At 46.9% G+C, this 19,677-nt stretch overlaps 1 protein-coding gene across 2 annotated transcripts in view; it reads left to right on the top strand.

Moving 5' to 3' along the window:
• Positions 1-19,677, top strand: part of ADGRD1 (adhesion G protein-coupled receptor D1) — a 108,136-nt gene that overhangs the window by 19,100 nt on the left and 69,359 nt on the right. For both annotated transcript variants that reach the window (XM_080940719.1, XM_080940718.1), the window contains 5 exons: positions 4,100-4,279; positions 7,079-7,333; positions 10,138-10,193; positions 11,262-11,417; positions 16,937-16,996. In XM_080940719.1, coding sequence (XP_080796845.1) covers positions 4,100-4,279; positions 7,079-7,333; positions 10,138-10,193; positions 11,262-11,417; positions 16,937-16,996 — 707 coding nt within the window. The remainder of the gene's footprint in view (positions 1-4,099; positions 4,280-7,078; positions 7,334-10,137; positions 10,194-11,261; positions 11,418-16,936; positions 16,997-19,677) is intronic.

The raw sequence follows: 19,677 nt of genomic DNA, 5'->3' as shown, positions 1-19,677 counted from the left end.
TGCTTTGCCATGATCAAGCTCCAGGCTTCATGAATGCTAGGCCAACACCCCACCAACCGAGACACATCCCGACCCCAGAGCATCAGCTTCAGGGGGCCGTCTGTGTTCCTCTGGTTACTCTCCTTTACTACATAGAGCATTGATGTGGGGAAGCTCAGAGTGGGAAGGGACTCTTTGGGGATCTGGGCAACTACCTGCAGCCCTGGGCCTCCATTCTATGCTTTGTTAACTTGGCAAGAGCCTCTGCCTCAGACCTTAGGTCCCTGAATGGCAGCTCCTCCTCAGGACTTGGTGATTGACAGTGGAATATGGCCACACCTCCTTTCTAGCCTCTAGTACTGTGGGGGGCCTCTGTCTGGACTACCCTTGGCTCTCTGAGACCTTTACAGTGTTCAGCACAAGGCAGCACTCCCAGTGCATTTAGCTAGCAGGCACAGCTGGTCTGGCTGCCTCACTGATGTGTCTGTCTAACTCAGCGCATCCCCGACGAGGGGCTGTAGAAAGATTAGGATTTACCGATGCTAACAGGAGCAAAATATGGAACCAATGTGCTGTGTTATGCTTGTTTCTTTCCCCTTCTGATTTTCTTCTCTGGGTTGATGATCTAAGCTTTTGACAGGTGCTCTGGTGGGCACATTGTGAATCTTTCCACACTGTGGAGACACAGACTGATCTTGCAGTGAGAGTTTCTGCAGATAGGAGTCATTACTTTGCAGGTTGGCTGAGCTAAAATAAGTGGCTTCACTGGCAGAGTTCACGGCCCACTTTCTCCTTGTCCCGGCTCAACACTATCCTGAATTTTTAATTTTTATTCTTATTACCTAACACCGTATTGAATTTTTCATTTTTATTTCTCTTCCCGGGCAGAGGCACATTTGGCAGAGGCAGCATCGTTTTGAGTTGAGTGAAAGGAATTTTATTTATTTATTTATTTATTTTTTTTGTAAGCAGCAACATTTTTTTTCTTTGCTTCTCGGGGTGGGGAGCAGGAAGGAATGACTTCCACAAATCCTGCTGGGGAAACGTTTCACAACAAAAATTTCACAACTCGCCTTGTTCATTTCCATACAAAACTGCTTGTTTCTGGGTGCAGTTTGGGGGAGGGGCAAGGGCGGTGTACCATCTGAACCTGATGGAGAAAGGTCAGGAGGGAGAGATGTAAGTCTCCTCCTCCACACAGAGTTAGGGTGGCCCGGACCTCACCACACCCTCCAGCCTCTGTGCTGCCTCTTACCATGACCCTGTCCTAGTGACTGAGGTTCATCTGTATCTGTAAACATATTAGATATATTAGTTGAAAGAGAGATAGATTATAGATAGATCTATATAACTATAGGTAGATAGACAATTAGATAGATAATTTAATTGTTTTTAAATTTTTTTCAGCTCCGGGGTTAACCCCACAGCTGGTACCCTGAGCAACTGCTCCATCATTGATGAACACCTTCCATCTTCTTCTTACGTTTTGTTGAGAGACAGGGTCTCATTAAGTTGTCTCGGATTGTCACTGTGGAGTTCAGGCTAGCCTTGAGCTTACGATCCTCCTGCCTCAGCCTCCTAAGGGCCTGAGTTGACAGACCTGCACTATCACGCTTGGCTGTCTTTTATTTATTTTCCCATTTTCATGTGCATGTATGTTTGCATGTTTACACATGTGTGTGTGTTGGAGGAGGGATGGTGTGTGGAGGCCCAAGGTTGGTCTCAGGAATCCTCCTCAATTGCTCTTCAACTTTATTTCTTGAGGCAGGGTCTCTTAATCAAGCCCAGAGCTTATGGATATGGTTTGTCTTGCTGGTAAGCCTGCTCTGGGGACTCTCTGTCTCAGCACTCTGAGGATGGAATTATAAGCAGGCTGCCACAGCCAGGCATTTAACATGGGTTTATAGAGATCCAAATCCCAGAAGTTACACTTGCCAGGCCAATGCTTGAACCACTGAGCCATCTCCTGGATCTTGATTTTTAATTTTGAACCCACCCAGAGCAATTTTGCATTCTTACTGGTACTGCATATCACATCAACATGAATATGGTCAGGACTAAGCAGAGCAGGACAATTCGGAATTTGTCATCCCAAACATTTGTCAATTCCTCATCGTTTCTCGTGAGCACTCAAAATCTTGAGATTCCTCTGGGATATAAAAAAAATAAAATGGAGGAGTTCCAAGCTTGAAATTTGTGCTGGATTCCCCAGGCTCGAGTTAGTTAGTCAGCATATGGGGACTTCAACACCAGAAGGCATAGGACAGCATGATTGTCACAAGAAGATTCTAACAGACCAACCCATAAGGCCTTGAGGCAAAGATGGCTGGCGATGAGACACCGATTTCTACACCAGAGACAGGAATCTTCTAAGCCTCTGTACATGACCTCATTTGGTGATAACAGCTGAGTCAATTTGATGTCACTTATATAAATAAGGCCAGAGCAAACATCTTTGCTCTCTCCCTCTTCCCCTTTGTACCTTGAACCATGGTGGCCTGAGATGATTAGTCCTGGGGGTAAAGAGTTTGGCTCATTGGCATGCTCACATCTCTGGCCAGGTATGAGGAGTCCCACAGTTGCTTTATTTCTATCTTTTACAAGCAGAGTTTAGCAGGTGGCCAGCGTAACATACACATGCACATACAAACACACATATACCGTGTACATGGCTTTGAAGCAAGGCACAGATTATTTGAAGCAGAAAAGCTACAGTGTAACCTCAGGGGAGACCTATAAGTCATGAAGGCCTCCTGCCATGGCCTGTCCCTTGATGGACCTGTATGAAAGGTGGATCCAAACCTGCCTGTGTGCATGCCAGATACTCTTGTCTATTCAGAGCCTAGCTGGTCAGTTATATTTTCTTTGCATCTGTGACCTGACTCATTCACAGTAATGTTCGTAGGGGAGGGCATATAGTTCACATGGGGTAACAACATTCTTACTCCATCATGGGGTTTGGGTTTTAAACTTACTACAATAAACTACCCTGACAAAAATCAACTTAGGGAGAAAGTATTTATTTATTTAAGTTAAAACTCCAAGTTATAATCCACCATTGTCGGGAAGTCAAAGCAGAAGGAACTTATAAAACTGTCCCTCACATTGCATCCACAGTTAAGAGCAAAGAGAAAATGGATATATACATGTGTTGTTCTCAGCTAGTTTCTTCTACTCCTTTTAGAGTTCAGGACCCAAGCCTAGGGAATGGTGTTGCCCACTGTGGTTGGTCTGGGTCTTCTTATACCAGTTAAAGCAAGCAAGGCAATCTATTGCAGGCATGCCCACAGACCAACCTGATCTAGACCAGTCTCTATTGAGATTCCTTTCCCAGGTGGTTTTAGGATGTGTCAACTTGATGATTAAAACTAGCCATCACACATACCCATACCCATGCTGGGCATCTGCGAAACATGGTACTTGCTCTTTTCTCTGCCTAGCCCACATCTTCACCCACAGGCAGTTAGCAGCCAAGGCATTACAAACCTTGGAGAAAAAAAAAAAAAAAAAAAAAAAAAAAAAAAAAACAACCTTCACTTTTCACAAGAACACCCCCTGGGGAACATATTCTGAAATACATACAATTTAAGATATGTCAAAAAAAAAAATTAGCTTCTAGTTCTGTTTGGAACATTCCTTCAAAACTTTGAAGCAAACCATATGACTCAGAAACAGGGGGTTGTTGAGGATGTAATGCCGGGCAGACATAAAATTGTCAGTTGAAAAGTGTATTTACGGATGTGGGAGGACATCCTGGAGGCTGTAAATCTTTAAGAAGGTGCTGTGTGTAAGCAGAATGAACGAAAGAGTTCCTTCCTGTGTAAAACTGCTGTCAGGATTGGGGTGAGAAGGTGGGGTGGAGACCATCATGAAAGGGTTCATGTCTGCACGCTCAGAGGCAGCCAGCTTGGGTCTGTATCTGACTTCCATCAGTCACTAATTAAGTGGTCTCAGTTTCCTCTTCCATGCCCTGGGTTTGGGAGCAAGGCTTGGCATTATTTGGAAGAAGGTGATGGCTCAGGTCACACTCTTTGGACGGTACCTGGCCCTCACCGGATAGTGCTGTGGTGTTTCATTGCCTCTGAAGCACCCACTGATAAATGCCTACTTCCCTCCTCAGGAGTGACGTTTTCGTTCTTCTGGAAGACTCAAGGAGAGCAGACACGACCAGCCCCCTACGCTTATGGAGGACAGGTCATCTCTGATGGGTTCAAAGTCTGCTCTAGTGGTGGAAAGGGCTCTGTGGAGCTGTACACACGTGATAATTCCATGACATGGAAGGCCACCTTCAACCCTCCAGGTGAGTGTGGCACCAACCGGAACTCCCGTCCCCTCAGTATGGCTCAGGGCTCTTCCTACCATCAGCTCGAGAAGGTGCCAGGAAGATACTTGTCACAAGGTGACTTCACGCCAAGGTCAAAGCCCTGACTGTGAGCTTACTGTGTCATTGCTGCTGCCCAGTGGCTGTGTGAGGCTGGTTTTATACATAATAGAGGTGACATGGCAGGTGCCCAGTCATTGTCTGGGACCAAGGTGGAAGCTGTGTGCAGAAGATAGACCATGGTTAAATCCCCCTGTCTCTGCACCATTTCGTGATAGGGCCTTGAAGCTGCTCTCAGCACAGTGCAAAAAGTTCTAGGGAAGACAGGCCGCCCATCAGGGAGTAGGCAGGGAGGTGGGAAGAGCGGTGGTCAGTGTTGTGTGGTCTTGATTAAGGATGCACCTTTAGAACCAGTGGGAGGGGGCCGGGGTGCCAAGGGTTTCAGAGTAAGTGAAGACACTCTTCGATACGGTATTAGCTGAGCTGGAGACTGGACATCTGAACCAAGGAGGCACCGAGGAGAGTGCAAGATATCAGAGGAGGAAGGTGACCGGGTCCACAGAGGAGGTTCATGGGGCATGCAGACAGGACCTGGACAGAAACTAGCCAGGGCAGAGGCAGGGGTCCTCCATCATAAGCCTCTAGAACAGCGGTTCTCAACTTCTGGGTCGAGAACCCTCCCTCCCCCCCCAACTGGGGTCACATATCAGATGTCCTGCTTATCAGATATTTACATTACAATTAATAACAGCAGTGAGGTTACAGTTATAAAGTAGTCATGGAAATGAGTGTATGGGGAGGGGTCATCACAACACGAGGAGCTGTATTATTAAAGGGTCGCAGCACTGACTGAGTCTTTGAAGTAGCTCAGCATCAGTTTCTAGCTCATTTGAAAGAGGTGGCATAGCCTAACTGTAAAGATGTCAGGCCATGTCCTAACTCTGTACTTTGTAGCTTTGTAGACTTGCGGTATCATATTCAACCACTTTTCTTCCATTTCATCATTTGTAACACGAGACGAGTAACAGTTACTATTTCACTGGGAGACAGCCCGGCTGATGGATCAAAGGAGCCTTGAAGGATGGGCTGCGGAATTCTGGGAGACTTGGGTTTTCTCTGCGGGTGTGGGACTTGCTTCAGCTGAACTCATAGCTCCTCCTCTGCAAGGTGGGAACATGCAGCTAGGGAAAATATCAAATTTCTGGATTCTTGCCCACCCCCAAGGCTGAAAACACGTTTGCCTTCCTGCTTTATGGAGGCTCCATCTGAGTCTCTGCAATGGTTCTCAGTGAGGACCGCTTGCGGTCAAGGTTTCCTAGGTAACAGCTCATCCCCCATGGGCCTTGGGCCTGTGGCAAGCATCAGGCATCTAGCAGGTGGATGCCGAGAGAGACTTGTAAACATTCTCTCCTCATCTGCTCCTCATTTGTTCACTGGAGGGCTTTGCTATTCTCACTTTCAAAGTCGAACACAATAACGCTTTGGCCCTGCTTAGGATCCAAGTGTTCCTCTGAGCGTCAAGCTTACTAAAAGTGTTACACAATCCCCAGCAGGAAGCTCTGACGTAATTACTGGCTGTCCACGGTGACCCATGGGCAGGGGCACTGTGTGTCCTTCAGAGGGGGGGTACCCCGTGTCATCTTTGAGGGAGGATGTCTTATTCCAAGGCTTAAAAAACAGATGCCTTTGTGGGCCACTCTTCCTATTGATGAGAAGGGGTACCCAGAGGCTTCCTGGGAGGTTCCTGATGGAGCCAGGAGGTTGGCTCTAGTCATTGTGCCAACCCGTGTTGATTAATGTCATATATGCTATGTCAGGACAGGCCTTTGGATGGTTTGGCAGCTCCTGCCCTGTGAGATTTCAGATTGTCAGTGACCTTTTGGGTGAGTTATAACCAGTGATTGAAATTTCATGTCAGAAGTCCCATATTCCAAGTTCCCATTGGAAACACAAGAGAATGGCTGCCCCAGCTTCATCTTTCAGTGGCAGGGGAATGGGAAGGAGAGCTGCCTCCTAGGCGGAGCACCCACCCTCCTATACAGCCTAGTCAGTATGGTGGCCTGTCCTTAGTGAAAAAAAAAAGTCAGACTCAACCTTGGGTCATTCTAGGTTTCTCCTTTTATATTTTGGAAGCTTTGCAGCTCTACATTTGGTATTTATATCTACCGTCTATTTTGCACTAGTGTTGGGGGTAAGCGTGGGGTCCTGACTCATTTCTTGGTATTTTTGCATCCGGGTCTTTGGGTTTCCCAGCCTCCTGGGTTGCAGAGATGGAATTTGTTTCACTGTGCTGGCTCTGCTCCTGTGAGATTCCAGCAGATGGTGTCTGTATTGCTCTATCTTTGGGCTGTCTGTTCTGTCCCTAAGATCTATATGTTTGTACCCCCAACACCACATGGCTTCCCTTACCGATCCAAGCCTATTCACCTTCTGGTCATACTGAGATTTTCAACTAGGATTAGGGTCTGATTGGTTGATGCTTAGGTCTGACCTTTTAAATATGTCTTTTATTACCTTTGGTTGTAGGTTTTTACATTTCTGACCATTGTGATAAAGTAATACGAGGTCTTCTTAAATTGCTTTTGGAATTTGGGGGTGGAAGCAAAGATCATGCTCTCCAAAGGACTAAGGGGAATCAGGTTATGCTATAATCCATAGTTGAGTTCATCAAGGTCAAGGGTGACCAAATGTTGCATGAAGGGGGATGTGCTTAGGGACTTGGGAAGCTCATGTATAACTTATCGGCTATGCTCAGGATGCACCTTTTCTCTCTTCCAGGTCCTTACTGGACTCATGTCCTGTTCACGTGGAAATCCAAAGAGGGCCTGAAGGTCTACATCAATGGGACTCTGAGCACCTCGGACCCGAGTGGGAAAGTGTCTCACACCTATGGGGATCCCAGTGCCAACCTGGTCATAGGGTCTGAGCAGGACCAGACCAAGCGTTACGAGAATGAAGCTTTTGATGAGTTCATCATCTGGGAACGTGCACTGACTCCCGATGAGATCAAGATGTACTTCACAGCTGCCATTGGTCAGTGCGGGGGACGACTGTGTGTGGATCTGGGCTCTGCACCTAGAGATGCTCAGCACAGGCAGGGTTCCTCTCCACCCTTCAGCTCCCCAGCTCTTGTCATGGCAGATGTGAGCTGTGTCTTAATGATCCTTATAAGTATAGTCATGTTTCTGAACACCTGTTCCCCAAGATAAACGAGCAAACAGTTCACCGGAGACACACCGAGATTAATATTCCCAGATCCTTGTAGGCTCCACGGGGCATGAAAAGGCTGATTACAGGCGTTTTGGTAGCAAACATTCAGGTCCTTAACAAATGCCTCCCGTGTATATGTCCCGTGTACATTCTCTCTGCTGGGCCTCAGACCCCAAAGTACCTTCTCCTTGCTCGGTTACAGGTGATCTCTCAGAATGGGGACATGATTTAATTCTTCACTTTGCCATGGGATTAAAAAAAAAAAAAACTTCGATAAATTCATTCATATGACATCCGTGTTACCATTTAAAGGGAGCAATTAAAAAAAATATAAGGCCAGAATGCTAGTTCAGTAAGTGAAGTGCTCGCCTCTCAAGCACAAGGACCTGAGTTCAAATCCTAAGGCCCACATGAAAGAAGCAGAGTGTGGTGATATGTGCTTATAATCCTAGCACAGGGGAGGCAGAGACAGGAAGAGCTCTCGGACTCCCTGTCCAGCGGCCTTCCTTATCTGTGAGTCCCAGGTCCTAGTTAAAAAAAAAAAAAAAAAAGTAGCGATCGCCTATCTCGCCAGCAAGAAAGACTCACGAACAACAGGATCCTTGTACAGGCGTTTATTGTGGGTTTGATTGCAGTTGCGAAAGACCCCGAGCCCAGAAATCAACCCTCCTCATATATGCTTAGGAGGAATGTGTCGATACCTGATTGGTGCATTCTGTGTGCCCTAATTAGCATACTTGGGACTAGAGAACGAGTCAGCATGAGTCAGCAAAACAGGCATATGTGCATGCACACTTAGGCTGTTTATCTCAAAACAGGCCAACCTCCCTTTGGGCTGGGCGCCATCTTGTAATGGCGAATGCGGTGGCTTCCTACAAAAAATAGACAAGCAGCTCCTTGGGGATGACCCCAAGGTTGACCTCCACTTCTATATGCATACACACAAAATAAAAATAATGATGTATACAGTTTGATATCATCGAGCCTATTCACAGACATGCAACCACAGACTCTTTATGGTTTTCAATAGTAGTTCAGTGTCCTTAAGGGAAATCCATGTCACTGCCTGTCCTGGCTTCGGCCACCGACCTATTTCTTGTCTCCGAGGCTCGACTGCTGTAGATATTCCACACAAACGCTATCTATCACTTATTGACACCCAGAAAGGCGGGGTGTTCCTCCGGCAATCCCAGGCCCTGTCACTCAGGTGGGGAACAGCACCTGGGCAGAGGCAGAGAGAGAAAAGCAGGTCCAGATCATGAGGTCTCAGTGCACACATCTGTGAAACGTAGGAACATTGCCATCTGCCAGATGACCCCATAGCAAGAGTCACACGGGGATTGAGCCGGACCAAGGCACAGCAGAGCCCTGCTTCTCACGTGGCCATTCCATGGTATGCAGGGGGCGGGGCTAAGGGGGGAGGAGAAGCTCCATTCTCATCTCCAGACATGACGCAAACACACGGCATGGCTGCCCTGTAAGCGCATGGTCCCCGAGCGACGAATGTCGCTGGATTTTGGAGAACGAAGTGCCTTTGGGGTCCAGCTTTACATCACCAGCTAGCTTGCCCCACCCAGTCCCAAGGGGCTCGTCACTCTTGAGCCAGCCAGGGTGATGATGTCATTTCCTCGGGTTACCCATAGCAACCTCGAGACATTTCCCGAAAAATGAGGTCACGTATCAAAGAGAAGTCTGTGTTCTCATCAGGACACAAGAGAATTCGAAAGAGCCGGTGAAGCAGTCAGGAGAGACAGGGGAGGCTTCGTCTTTGACCTTGAGCATCTTATGGGGAATGGCTCATAATTAACCATGGTCATCAGTAATCAGATTCCTCATGTTAGTTCTGTCTCCTCCCCTACTTTTGGGGTGGTGTCCAATCTACCTGAATCTAGTGTATCAGTTTTTTTTTTCGTGTTTTTTTGTTTTTTTTACATTGCAACAAAAGTCCAGACAGAAACTACTTCCTTAAGTAGGATTAATTTATATTGGCTCATGATTTCAGAGGGTTCAGCCAGCAGCTAGTGAGCCCATACATTTGAGTGGGACATCATATCGGAAAAGGGCATGTGTTCACACCACAGGAAGTGGGCAGGGATAAATAAACCCTCAGGGACCCATCCCTAGCGGCACCAGCTTCTCCAACTAGCCTCTGTCTCCAGAGTTTCCAGAGCCCTTCCAAAAATAGTGTCACCTGCTGGGGACCCAGTGTTCCAGTGTGGGAGATGTTTCTGATTCAAACTATATCACACCTAGTGATTAAGAGTCCTGTGTTTTATCTGTAATGAGTCCGGGTGTCAGTGAAGGCTATTTCTCATTCTTTCTTTGTTGGAAATTCGTGAGACCTTGCATAAAACCATCCTTTTATGTGATGCCTTGCATGAACGGTGTTCAGAAGCAATTTACAATATAAATGGAAAAATAATTTCTGCTGGGAAAATCCATATAATCTACATTTTAGGCTGATTTATGAGCCCTTTATCTTCCCAGCAACATCCATACTCAAAACATCCCTTGCCTCCATAGGATGCCTCAAGCTGGTGAATTCTGAATAAGGACAGACATCCCTGGGGATGACAAAGGGTGACTTAGCCTTCACTGAAGCAGTGTTTTGTTTTTTTATCTTCCAGGTAAGCATGCTCTGCTGTCTTCGACACCCCCGGCGATGCCCACAGCACACACCATGGTGAGCAGGGCCTTTTCCCTTTACCCTGTGAGTGAGTCACTTTTCATAGCTGGGACAAAAATATCTGAGAAGACAACCCAAGGAAGAAGGGTTTTCAGTCCACTGTGTGCTGAGGGCCAAGACACGGCAGAATTATGGTAGATAGCCAAGTGGAGAAAGGGCGCTGCTCCGTGCTCTGTAGCAGCCAGGAAGTGTGTGTGTGGGGTGGGGGAATCAGAAAAGGGGTTGAGAGCGGTAGGAGAGGAGAGTGAGATTCTGAGGGTAAAGCGTCCTTCAATGACACATCCTCTTTTCTCCACCTAAACCCACTGTCTACCGCTCATGCTACAACATACAAACTCATCAATAGGTTTAATCCATTGATGAATTAGCACCCTGCCACGACCTAATCACCTCTTAATAGTGCCTTGGGCCAGAGACCAAAGCTTTATAACACAGAAGGCTCTGCAAATGGCACTTCACATTCAAACCACAACCCCACCCTCTCGTTGTAGTGTTGGCTTGTGATGCATGTCAACAGGCCCAGCGTCCTATCCAGAATGAACTAATAATGGGGGAGGAGTCAGTTTCATGGTAATTCTTGGTGCCCAAGGGGTTGGAAGAAGGATCCCTTTGGGCCCTGTTCTTTGGAATGCTATGAGAAAAGGAAATTTTTGGGAGCCATTGATACGTGAGATGCTTTCCTCTTTCCTAAGACCCATCTCTTTGGTGCTTTTTTTTTTTTTTTTTTTTTTTTTCTGATGTCAGAGAAATGGGATAATTTATACAGAATGTGTCTGTTTTAACTTAGGTTCTGTGTCTAGAATGTTCCTTGCTTGGACTTTGACAGTGAGTGCCTGGACTCTTGTCCACTTGGATTCAGGGTTTCACCTCTCAAACAGTCCTTGTTTTACAAGGGGGCTGTGAGGATGGGACACTGTCCCTTGCAGATTCTTCACAGAAGTGTTCATGTGTGAGACCAGTCTTGGCACTGTCCCTATGGGCCCAGAGCCGGGGGTCACCCCGAGTTTCTATAGAATGTTCTGGACTTAGTTCCTAGCAGGAATTCATGTGGCCACTGTCTTTCAGATGCCCACGGATGCCTACCACCCCATTATCACCAACCTGACCGAGGAGAGAAAACACTTCCAGAGACCGGGAACTGTGCTGAGATACCTTCAAAACATGTCCCTCAGCTTGCCCAATAAATCCCTCTCAGAGGAAACTGCGCTGAACCTCACAGAGGTAAATCTCCTGGTGCCTTTGGCTACTGGGCTAGGGCTGATAGAAGGCTGGACCATGGATTAGAGAGTTAGAACGATCTAGATACATGGCTGGTGAGATGACCCAGCAGTTAAGAGCACTTGCTTCCCTTACAGAGGACTTGCATTCAGTTCCTAGCACCCATGATAGTTGGCTCACAGCCATCCAAATTCCAGATCCATAGGATATGACAGTCTCTTTTGGTTTCCATGGACATCTACACACACCTGGCATAAAATCACACACACACACATACACACACACACACACACACACACACACACACACACACACACACACACACACACATACACACACACACAAATCTTTAAAAACAGCACAAGACCAAGAACCTTGCCTTACAGAGTTTAAGCTTCTTATAAACAGGCATTTAGGGCTGTTCCAGCCAGCTCTGTGCTACCTGAGCTGTAAATTGGATCTTCATTTTACTTGCTCAACACCTAACCTTTCTGGACCACCTACCTGGCCTCCAGAGCCAACTGGACTTGCAACTCATGGTCTCAAGTCTGATGTCTCCTTGGCAGTAAGGAAGAGGTGGAGTGTGGGATATTGACTGCTGTGGTCAGAGGTCGCTGATAACTACACATAGTGTGACATCCTAAAGTTACCCAGAGCACCCTGTGAGTGTGGTACTTAGGATATTAACATCACGATGCTCCCTTTCTTCATTCTTCCCAACAATCCCCAGGTAAAAGAAAAAGCTCGAGGTATCCCATGGCTGTATGGTCTTCTTGAGTCAGGGTTCTTGGTTGATATGAAGGGAGAAAGGATGTTTGAGGTGGACCATTCTTAAGCTAACAACTCAAGGCTATGATCAGATAGTGGGGTCCAGCTGTTAGGCCCACCTTTGTGCTGCAGGTTACAACTCTGTACTCCTGGAAACTCCTGGAAATGTTGTTGGCTTCCTGGTTATCCTGAGATCTGGAGGCAATAGTTACAGCGACCATATATCAGGGCACTAAGTGGATCCCTGTATACCCTGGTGTCTGGTGCAGGGTCACTTTTTCCCAAAGGTTCATGTTTCTTGGGGGGGGGGTAGGGTGGTTCTAGTGCTGAAGGCACACCCATGGAAGGCACAGAAACCTGGGGTATAGTGGTCAGAGGCTCGGTGGAGTGGCTGGAGTTAGCCAGTAGTTTTCTTGATCGGGGTGAGAGAAGCAAGTTGGGTGTCTGAGATTTCATCATCTCTCGGATCATAGAGGTTCTAGAATTCTGCACCACCAGGAACTACCATGGCTTCCAAGTGGCTGATATGGATTCAGATTCTGGAAAGTGCTATGGAAAGATCAGCCTGGGGTAACTGAGCTACCCCAGTTCTAGGCTGACCCCAGCTGTGATCCCATGTGCTTTTAGTAGTCTGGTAGACATGCTGTCTAACTCTACAGGCCTCACTTTCCCTGGAGATGTAGAGAAATCATGCTGCCCGGGTTGTTAGCTGGTACTCACATGGTGATAATAAGACCCAGAGCAGGTATGGACCATGGTGTCCGAGTCCTTGGCGTTGATAGTGACTGGATGGGTCTGCTATGTGACCTTATTTTATGCACGCTGACCACTGATCTACTAGAATCAAGGGCACAGTGTTTTAGGACCATAGTGTTCAATGGGCCAAGTGTCTGTGTCTCTACAACCACACTTAGCCCTTTGCCTGTGTGTCTGGATGTGTTGGGGATGGGGAGGGTGGGCGGCTGTCACAGAGCAGAAGAGAGATTTGATGTAGCACTTACTGTAGGCTGAGCCCTGCTTCATTCCCTCACCTGTCATCCCTCCACTGGTGACCAACAAGTTTTCCCAAACTTAGGGCTTTTCCACTCAATCTCAGCCCCTCCTCCTGTGGAAATGGGAAGTGTGCCACATGGACAATTCTGCCCATCCAAGCTCAGTTTTATGATTGGCTGATCTGCCATGTCAATTCTGCTCTCCTAGGCCAGGGATTGGTCTAGGTGAGGTCAATGGGCCTAGCATGGAGCTCCAAGATGGCAGGTAGGGATGCAGAGAGACAAGCATTTATGGCCAAGGTGGTTCCTTGTCTTTCATAAGATGGTGTATTGGAGCACAGGCTTCAATGGAGGTCAAATGGGAAACATTTCCTAAGCTCGGTGGCTTTGCTCTTTGCCTGTTACTTCCTTGTTATCTCTCTGCTAAACCTCACAGCGTCAGAGATTGCAAATCCAGATGTCTCTGGGGGTCAATCATCAAAGTAATGGATTCAGTGGCAGGGCCAGTAGGCAGGCAGTTGACCTGTGGGGAGTAGCGGCAAGCAACTCAAATCATCTTCATTTCAACCTTCAGCTTCATCTTTTCTGATTTAGCAAGGGGAGCCCTAATCCTTGAAAGCATGGCTGGAATTTTAATAGGAAATGTGTACAAATCAAACGAAAGCCGACTCAAAACTGGGTGAGCCAACTTATCATTGATTTGAGGCCCCCACACAGCCTGTGCTGGCCCTGGTGCCTTGGGGACAAATCATATGGAATGGCTCCCAGCACTTGTCAACTCTGATTCAATAGGAAGCACAATTTCTAGGAAGTTAGTGTCCAGCTTTCTACAGTGTCCTGGCTTTTAGCCATCGGCGGTGACCCAGCACAATGGCCAGAGGCCGCTTCTTCCTAGACTGTGAAAGTGGTGATTCACACTGGAGTCCTCAGCCTCGAACACAAAATGGTGATCTTATATCTTATTATAAAAATATAAAAAATTATAAAAATATCTTAATAATTAGCAACAACAACAATGAAAATCTATGTGGTCTGCATATTGAAATAATATTTCTATGCGTTGGATCAAGTAAGTAAAATATACTATTGAGTTGATTTAACCTTCCCCCTCATAGAAGCCTATTAGAAATATAAAGGGATGTGTGGTAACACACACCTATAATTCCAGTAAAATGGAGGCAGAAGGATTTTGAGTCTACATCATGAGGTCCTGTCCAAACAAACTAACAAACCAACAGAGAGAAAGAGAGAGAGAGAGAGAGAGAGAGAGAGAGAGAGAGAGAGAGAGAGAGAGAGGGAGGGAGGGAGGGAGGGAGAGAGAATCAGAATTGACTATTGTGGTTCATTCATTTCTGTTCTCAGAACTGTTCTCTGTCCCTCAGACCCCATATGATTCATGCATGGCCTACATTTTAGGGACATATGGCCACTCACTTATTCATAATCTTGCCTGTGGTGGAGTTGAAGGTCTAGTCTGACAGTCCTAATTTTGTGGCTTTTAAGAAAAAAAATCTTAGGGGCTGTGGATGTGGCCCAGTTGGAAGAGTGCTTACCTGACAGGCATGAAGTCCTGGGTTTGATCCCCAGCAATGCACAAACCAAGGGTGGCGGTGCACACCTGTAACCCCAGCACTTGGGAGGCAGAGGGAAAAGGATCAGAAGTTCAAGGTGGCCTCAGTCCTTCTATGTACAGTAAGTTTGAGGCCAGCCTGGGCTATATGAGACCTTATGGAAGAGGAAGAGAAAGAAGGGAAGGAGAAAGAAGTGGGGGAGGAGAGAGAGAAGGAGGGGGAGTAAAAAGAGGAAGAAGAAAAGGAGAAGGAAAAGGGAAAAGAGGAGGGAGAGGAAGGAAGGAGAAGAGGAAAGGAGGAGAGGGGGAGGGAGAAGAGGAGAGGGAGAGGAGGAGAGGGAGAGGAGGAGAGGGAGAGGGAGGAGGGAGAAGAGGAGGGGGAATGAGAGGAGGAGGGAAAGGAGAAGGAAAAGGGAAAGGAGGAGGGAGAAGGAGGAGGGAGAGGAGGAGAGGGAGGAGGAGGGAGATAAAAAGGAATAAGGAATAAAAGGAAATGCTTGCCAATCTGCTCAGGGAGAGAAATCAGGAACATTTTGCAGTCATTAGTTAAGCCCCTGCACTTTAGAGTATTAATAAACATCTGTGGAATGAAGACGAATGGGAGAAGGGAGCTTTGATAATTCAATCCTCACATATTTAGTGTCTTTGTTGAGGAGGGATAGGATTTTGTTGACCATAGCCACCTTGTGGTTTTCAACATATGGTTTGTGACCCCTTTGGCAAATCTCTATGTCCAAAAAAAAAATTTCCACTACAGTTCATAACAGTAGCATGATTACAGTTATAGAGTAGCAATGAAAATAATTTTATGGTTGGGGAGGTCACCATCATAGGAGGTGATATTAAAACGTAAGAAAGGTTGGGAACCATGGGGTAGAGGAAACAGGAGAAGGAGTCTGTTTCAAGCTTGAGTCTGGTGTCTGTAAAGACCAAGGCAGATGTGCAGTAGGGAGGGGCGTGGATTGAGGCAAACTTCACTGAAGCAGCTACCTCTTAGAACAGTGTTGCTCAGGGGTTACACGGGATGCTGTCATGCTATGTGGTGTGCTAACCAATGCTTTTTTTAAAAAAGGATGTAGGAAGACCAGTTTTTGCTTATCTCTCCCTATGTGAAAATGCTAACATTTTATTTTATTGTTTTGGAAGAATGAGTCAAACCAAGTTTTAAGGTGACTGACTGAGGGGCATAAATGGCTTCTGCTTTGTAGAGGCGATTTCCAGCCGGCATAAATGGACTGTTGTCAGGTTTCGTAAGTGTGATCATTCACTCATTCCGTCATTCATCCATCAATCCATTTCTACATCTATCTGTCCATCAATTTACCCACTCATCTATCAATCTATCTGTCTATCCATCCATCCACCCACCCTCCCATCTACCCATTCACTCATCCATCCACTCATCTATCCATCCATCCACCTACCCACCCATCCACTCATGCATCCATATATCTAATTTTCTATCCTTTCCTCCTTTTATTCACTCATCCATTCATGCATGTGTCCACTCATCCATCCATCCATCCATCCATCTATCTATCCATCCATCCATCTAATCATCCACTCATTGATGGGGCATGTGGAACCTGTCATGTGACCGTGGCACCTGTGATATCCACATCCTAATCATTGACTTTACAAGGTTTCCATAAGAAACAAGTGAGACAGCATCTGTAAGATACAGCCTGAGTCATGGGAGATAGCTCAGTGATTAAAGCATTTGACCCACAACCCTGAAGATAGGAGTTCAGACCCCCAGAATCCATATAATGCTGAGTGGACATGAAAACCTGCCTATAATTCCAGTCTCACAAGGCAGAGACAGTTAGATTTAGCCACATTGGCCAGCTCAGATTAGTTGAGAGATCTCAATGGATACGGTGGATGAGCAATTGAGTATGATTACTGATATCAGCCTTGGGCTTCACAAGCACTCACATGTACCAACATGAATGTGTGCCCATGTAAACATACACACACAGATGCTTGTTTACACATACACATACACGTACGTGTACACACACACACACACACACACACACACACACACACACACACGCCATCATTGCCTTCCACTGTGTGCTACATCAATGGCCAGCTGAGGAGACGTGGGAGGATTGGGGAGGAGACTGTAGGGTCAGACGTGAGGCTGGAGGATCTGTGCTAAACAGTGTTGCTCTGTTTACCTTTAGACCTTCTTAAGAGCTGTGGGCGAGGTGCTTCTACTGCCCAGCTGGACCCATGTATCAGAGGTAAGGAAGAGGCTGCTTTGACCTTTAGTAAGTGTGTGCTGCATTATGGCTCTTTCTGCAGTGGTATCCTATGGCTCTAACTGTCCCTAAGAGGAATAAAACCTTTCTCAGTCCTGATGTATGAGACACTGAAGCTCATATCCCTTGGATATGAAATGTACCAGGGGTGGTGGTGGGGCCCCTGGGTCCTGTACCACTGCCTCTGGCTCTGCAAAAGGGAGCAGCTCTTCCAGAAGGCTGACCTTTGCTTGTCGTTTCGCACAGTGTTTTTTTTTTTTTTTTTATTCTGCATTCTTGAATAGTAGGAGCCATATTTGGCATTTTAAGATCAGGGGATTGAGTGCGAGACGGCAGAGCTCAAAAGTGTGCTTCATGATTAAAGAGAAAATGAAAGGCTTTTGTCGCCCTGCACTCAAAATTCGAGAAGCAGAGCAGAGTGCTTTTCCTTGATTTCCAGCCATCTTATTGATATTGCTTCTTTAAAACATGAGAAGAGTCAATGAATAGTTGTGGCGATAAAAATGCCTAGGATAAGAATCGGCCGGGACTTTCAGGCAGAGCGTGAGTGAGCGGCCTCGTATAACCCCACAGTCTGGTCCACAGCCCGCTCACGCACATACAAGCTACAGACATCTGCTGGAACCTGCTTTTCTGTAATTTTATCAAGAACTTTTGCCAAGAAGGGGCTGAAGAGAGAGCTCACAAGCATGTAAAACGGAATTTAGATCCCAGGCATCCACACGAATGCTGGGCAGACATGCCACCCTCCCCATAACCCCAACTTGAGAAGGCAGGGACGGGGGATGCCCAGAGCAAGATGGCTGCCATATAGATGTGCTCTAGGTTTGACTGGGAGACCCTGCCTCAATGAATAAGGTGGAAGAATGATTTAAGCCAAGCCTCAACATGAACCTCAGGCCCCACATGCACAAATCTTCGTGTGTGAATATATACGCCCCCATACACAAAAACATGCACACATGTGCCTACCACAAACCGACACAAAATAGGGAAAAGTGGGAAAAAGAACATTTTCCAAGGTACTCTTTATTCTGAGCACCAAATCTGTCAAGTATAGGCCACGCTACAATGACAACAGACCCCCACCTCACAGTGACTTAGCATAGTGGGTAAAATATTTGCCTCTCAGATATTCAGTCTACACTATGATTCAGCAATCTCATGTTCTTCCCAGATTTCGTGCCACCCACGGCTCCAGGGGTGCATTGAGAAAGAGTATGAGGCTCTAGGTGCGGGGGGGGGGGGCCCTGATGCACCAACACACTCAAGAGTTCACTTTCCTGAACCCTCCTAATTTCAGACATTTTAAAGCACTTCTGCAAGGTTCAGAGGCAGAAGAGACAGCCAATTCTCACCTAATTAATAAGATGACGCGAGGGCCTGCCGTGCCGCGAGCCCTTTATCGAACAGCTTCAGGTGAAATTAGACCGTATAACATCAGCGAATGGGAAGGAGATGGGATCAAGGATGTTAAAGTGACAGTCTAACATGGAAATACATCTTCTTCTTCAAGAAGCGTAGACCTCCAGGGATGGGTTTCTAAGGGACTTTGTGTACAAGCTGCAGTCTAAAACATGAGGATCGCCAGTAAGGACAGCCAGCAGAGGGACAGCAGCCAGGAGAGGCCTCAGACGACAGATTTCCTTCATTGATTTAAATGAACTTTCTTTGAACGTAAAATATGCAAATCTGCTGCAAAATATGAATAATTACGAAACAATCCCGGCTTAGGCAAGCTTCTGAGCACCGAAGGGAAGGGCGCACACGAATCGCTGCTCCTCACTGAACTGGGTGCCAAAGACACAGACGTTCTGATTGGAATCAGACCACGGGCCTAAGAGACAATGTCTAAAATTGGCCCGTGCGTCTGGTTCCGCCTCAGTGGGTCCTCCTGGAGTGTTTGTGAGCAGTTGCTGAGAGCTTAACAGCGACAGATGCTGTCTAAGAAAGGATGCAAGGGGATAGGAGGGGGAGGTGGAACTAGGCAAGGGGCCTGAGAGGAACTCGTCTGCCTTGCTGTGGCGTCTGAGGTACAGGAGAATCAGGCCGAGCTGGACATAAACCCTGGCATCAATACAGGCAGCAGAAGCTCAGAAGCTCTGAAGCTAGGAGAGCCCTGCCTTCCTGTGGGCAGAGTCCAGTGGTGTCTTTGCTGCCTCAAAGATGCTGCATAGGTAAAGAGGACCATTAGATACAGAGTCAAAGAGGCCAGAGGGAACCGTGGGGCTGGTACCTCTAAAGAGGCTGCCATTTCTTTGAGGGCGGAAAAGGAACGCTGGTGTCCTCATGCCTCAGGGGACTCAGGGCCATTATTTGTAAGACCGAGATTTGGGCATGGGCAGACCTGAGACTTGCCCAGATCTTTAGAGGTGTCATAACAGAGCTACAGACAGGTGTCTGAGTGCTCTGGTCCCTCAGGAGTTAACGCTACAACACTGGGTGAGCTTTGACTTGTGTGTCCCGTGCTCCATAAACTCATTGGGTGAATGGCCACCTTGGTCACCTCCCAGGCTTTGAAATGAGGCAGCTGGGTGATTTTCTCTCTCCGATAGCTGTCATGGGGGGAGTGAAGCTCTGAATTCTTTATGTGTTCATCACATGTGATGCCGAGGGTGGTGGCCCTCAGAGTTTCATGTCTGGAGGCCCTCAGAGTTTCATGT

This window comes from Micromys minutus, assembly GCF_963924665.1.
Source record: "Micromys minutus genome assembly, chromosome: 29".
NCBI lineage: Eukaryota > Metazoa > Chordata > Mammalia > Rodentia > Muridae > Micromys > Micromys minutus.
Note: the sequence above shows the minus strand (reverse complement) of the source record. Positions and strands in the feature narration are given on the sequence as shown.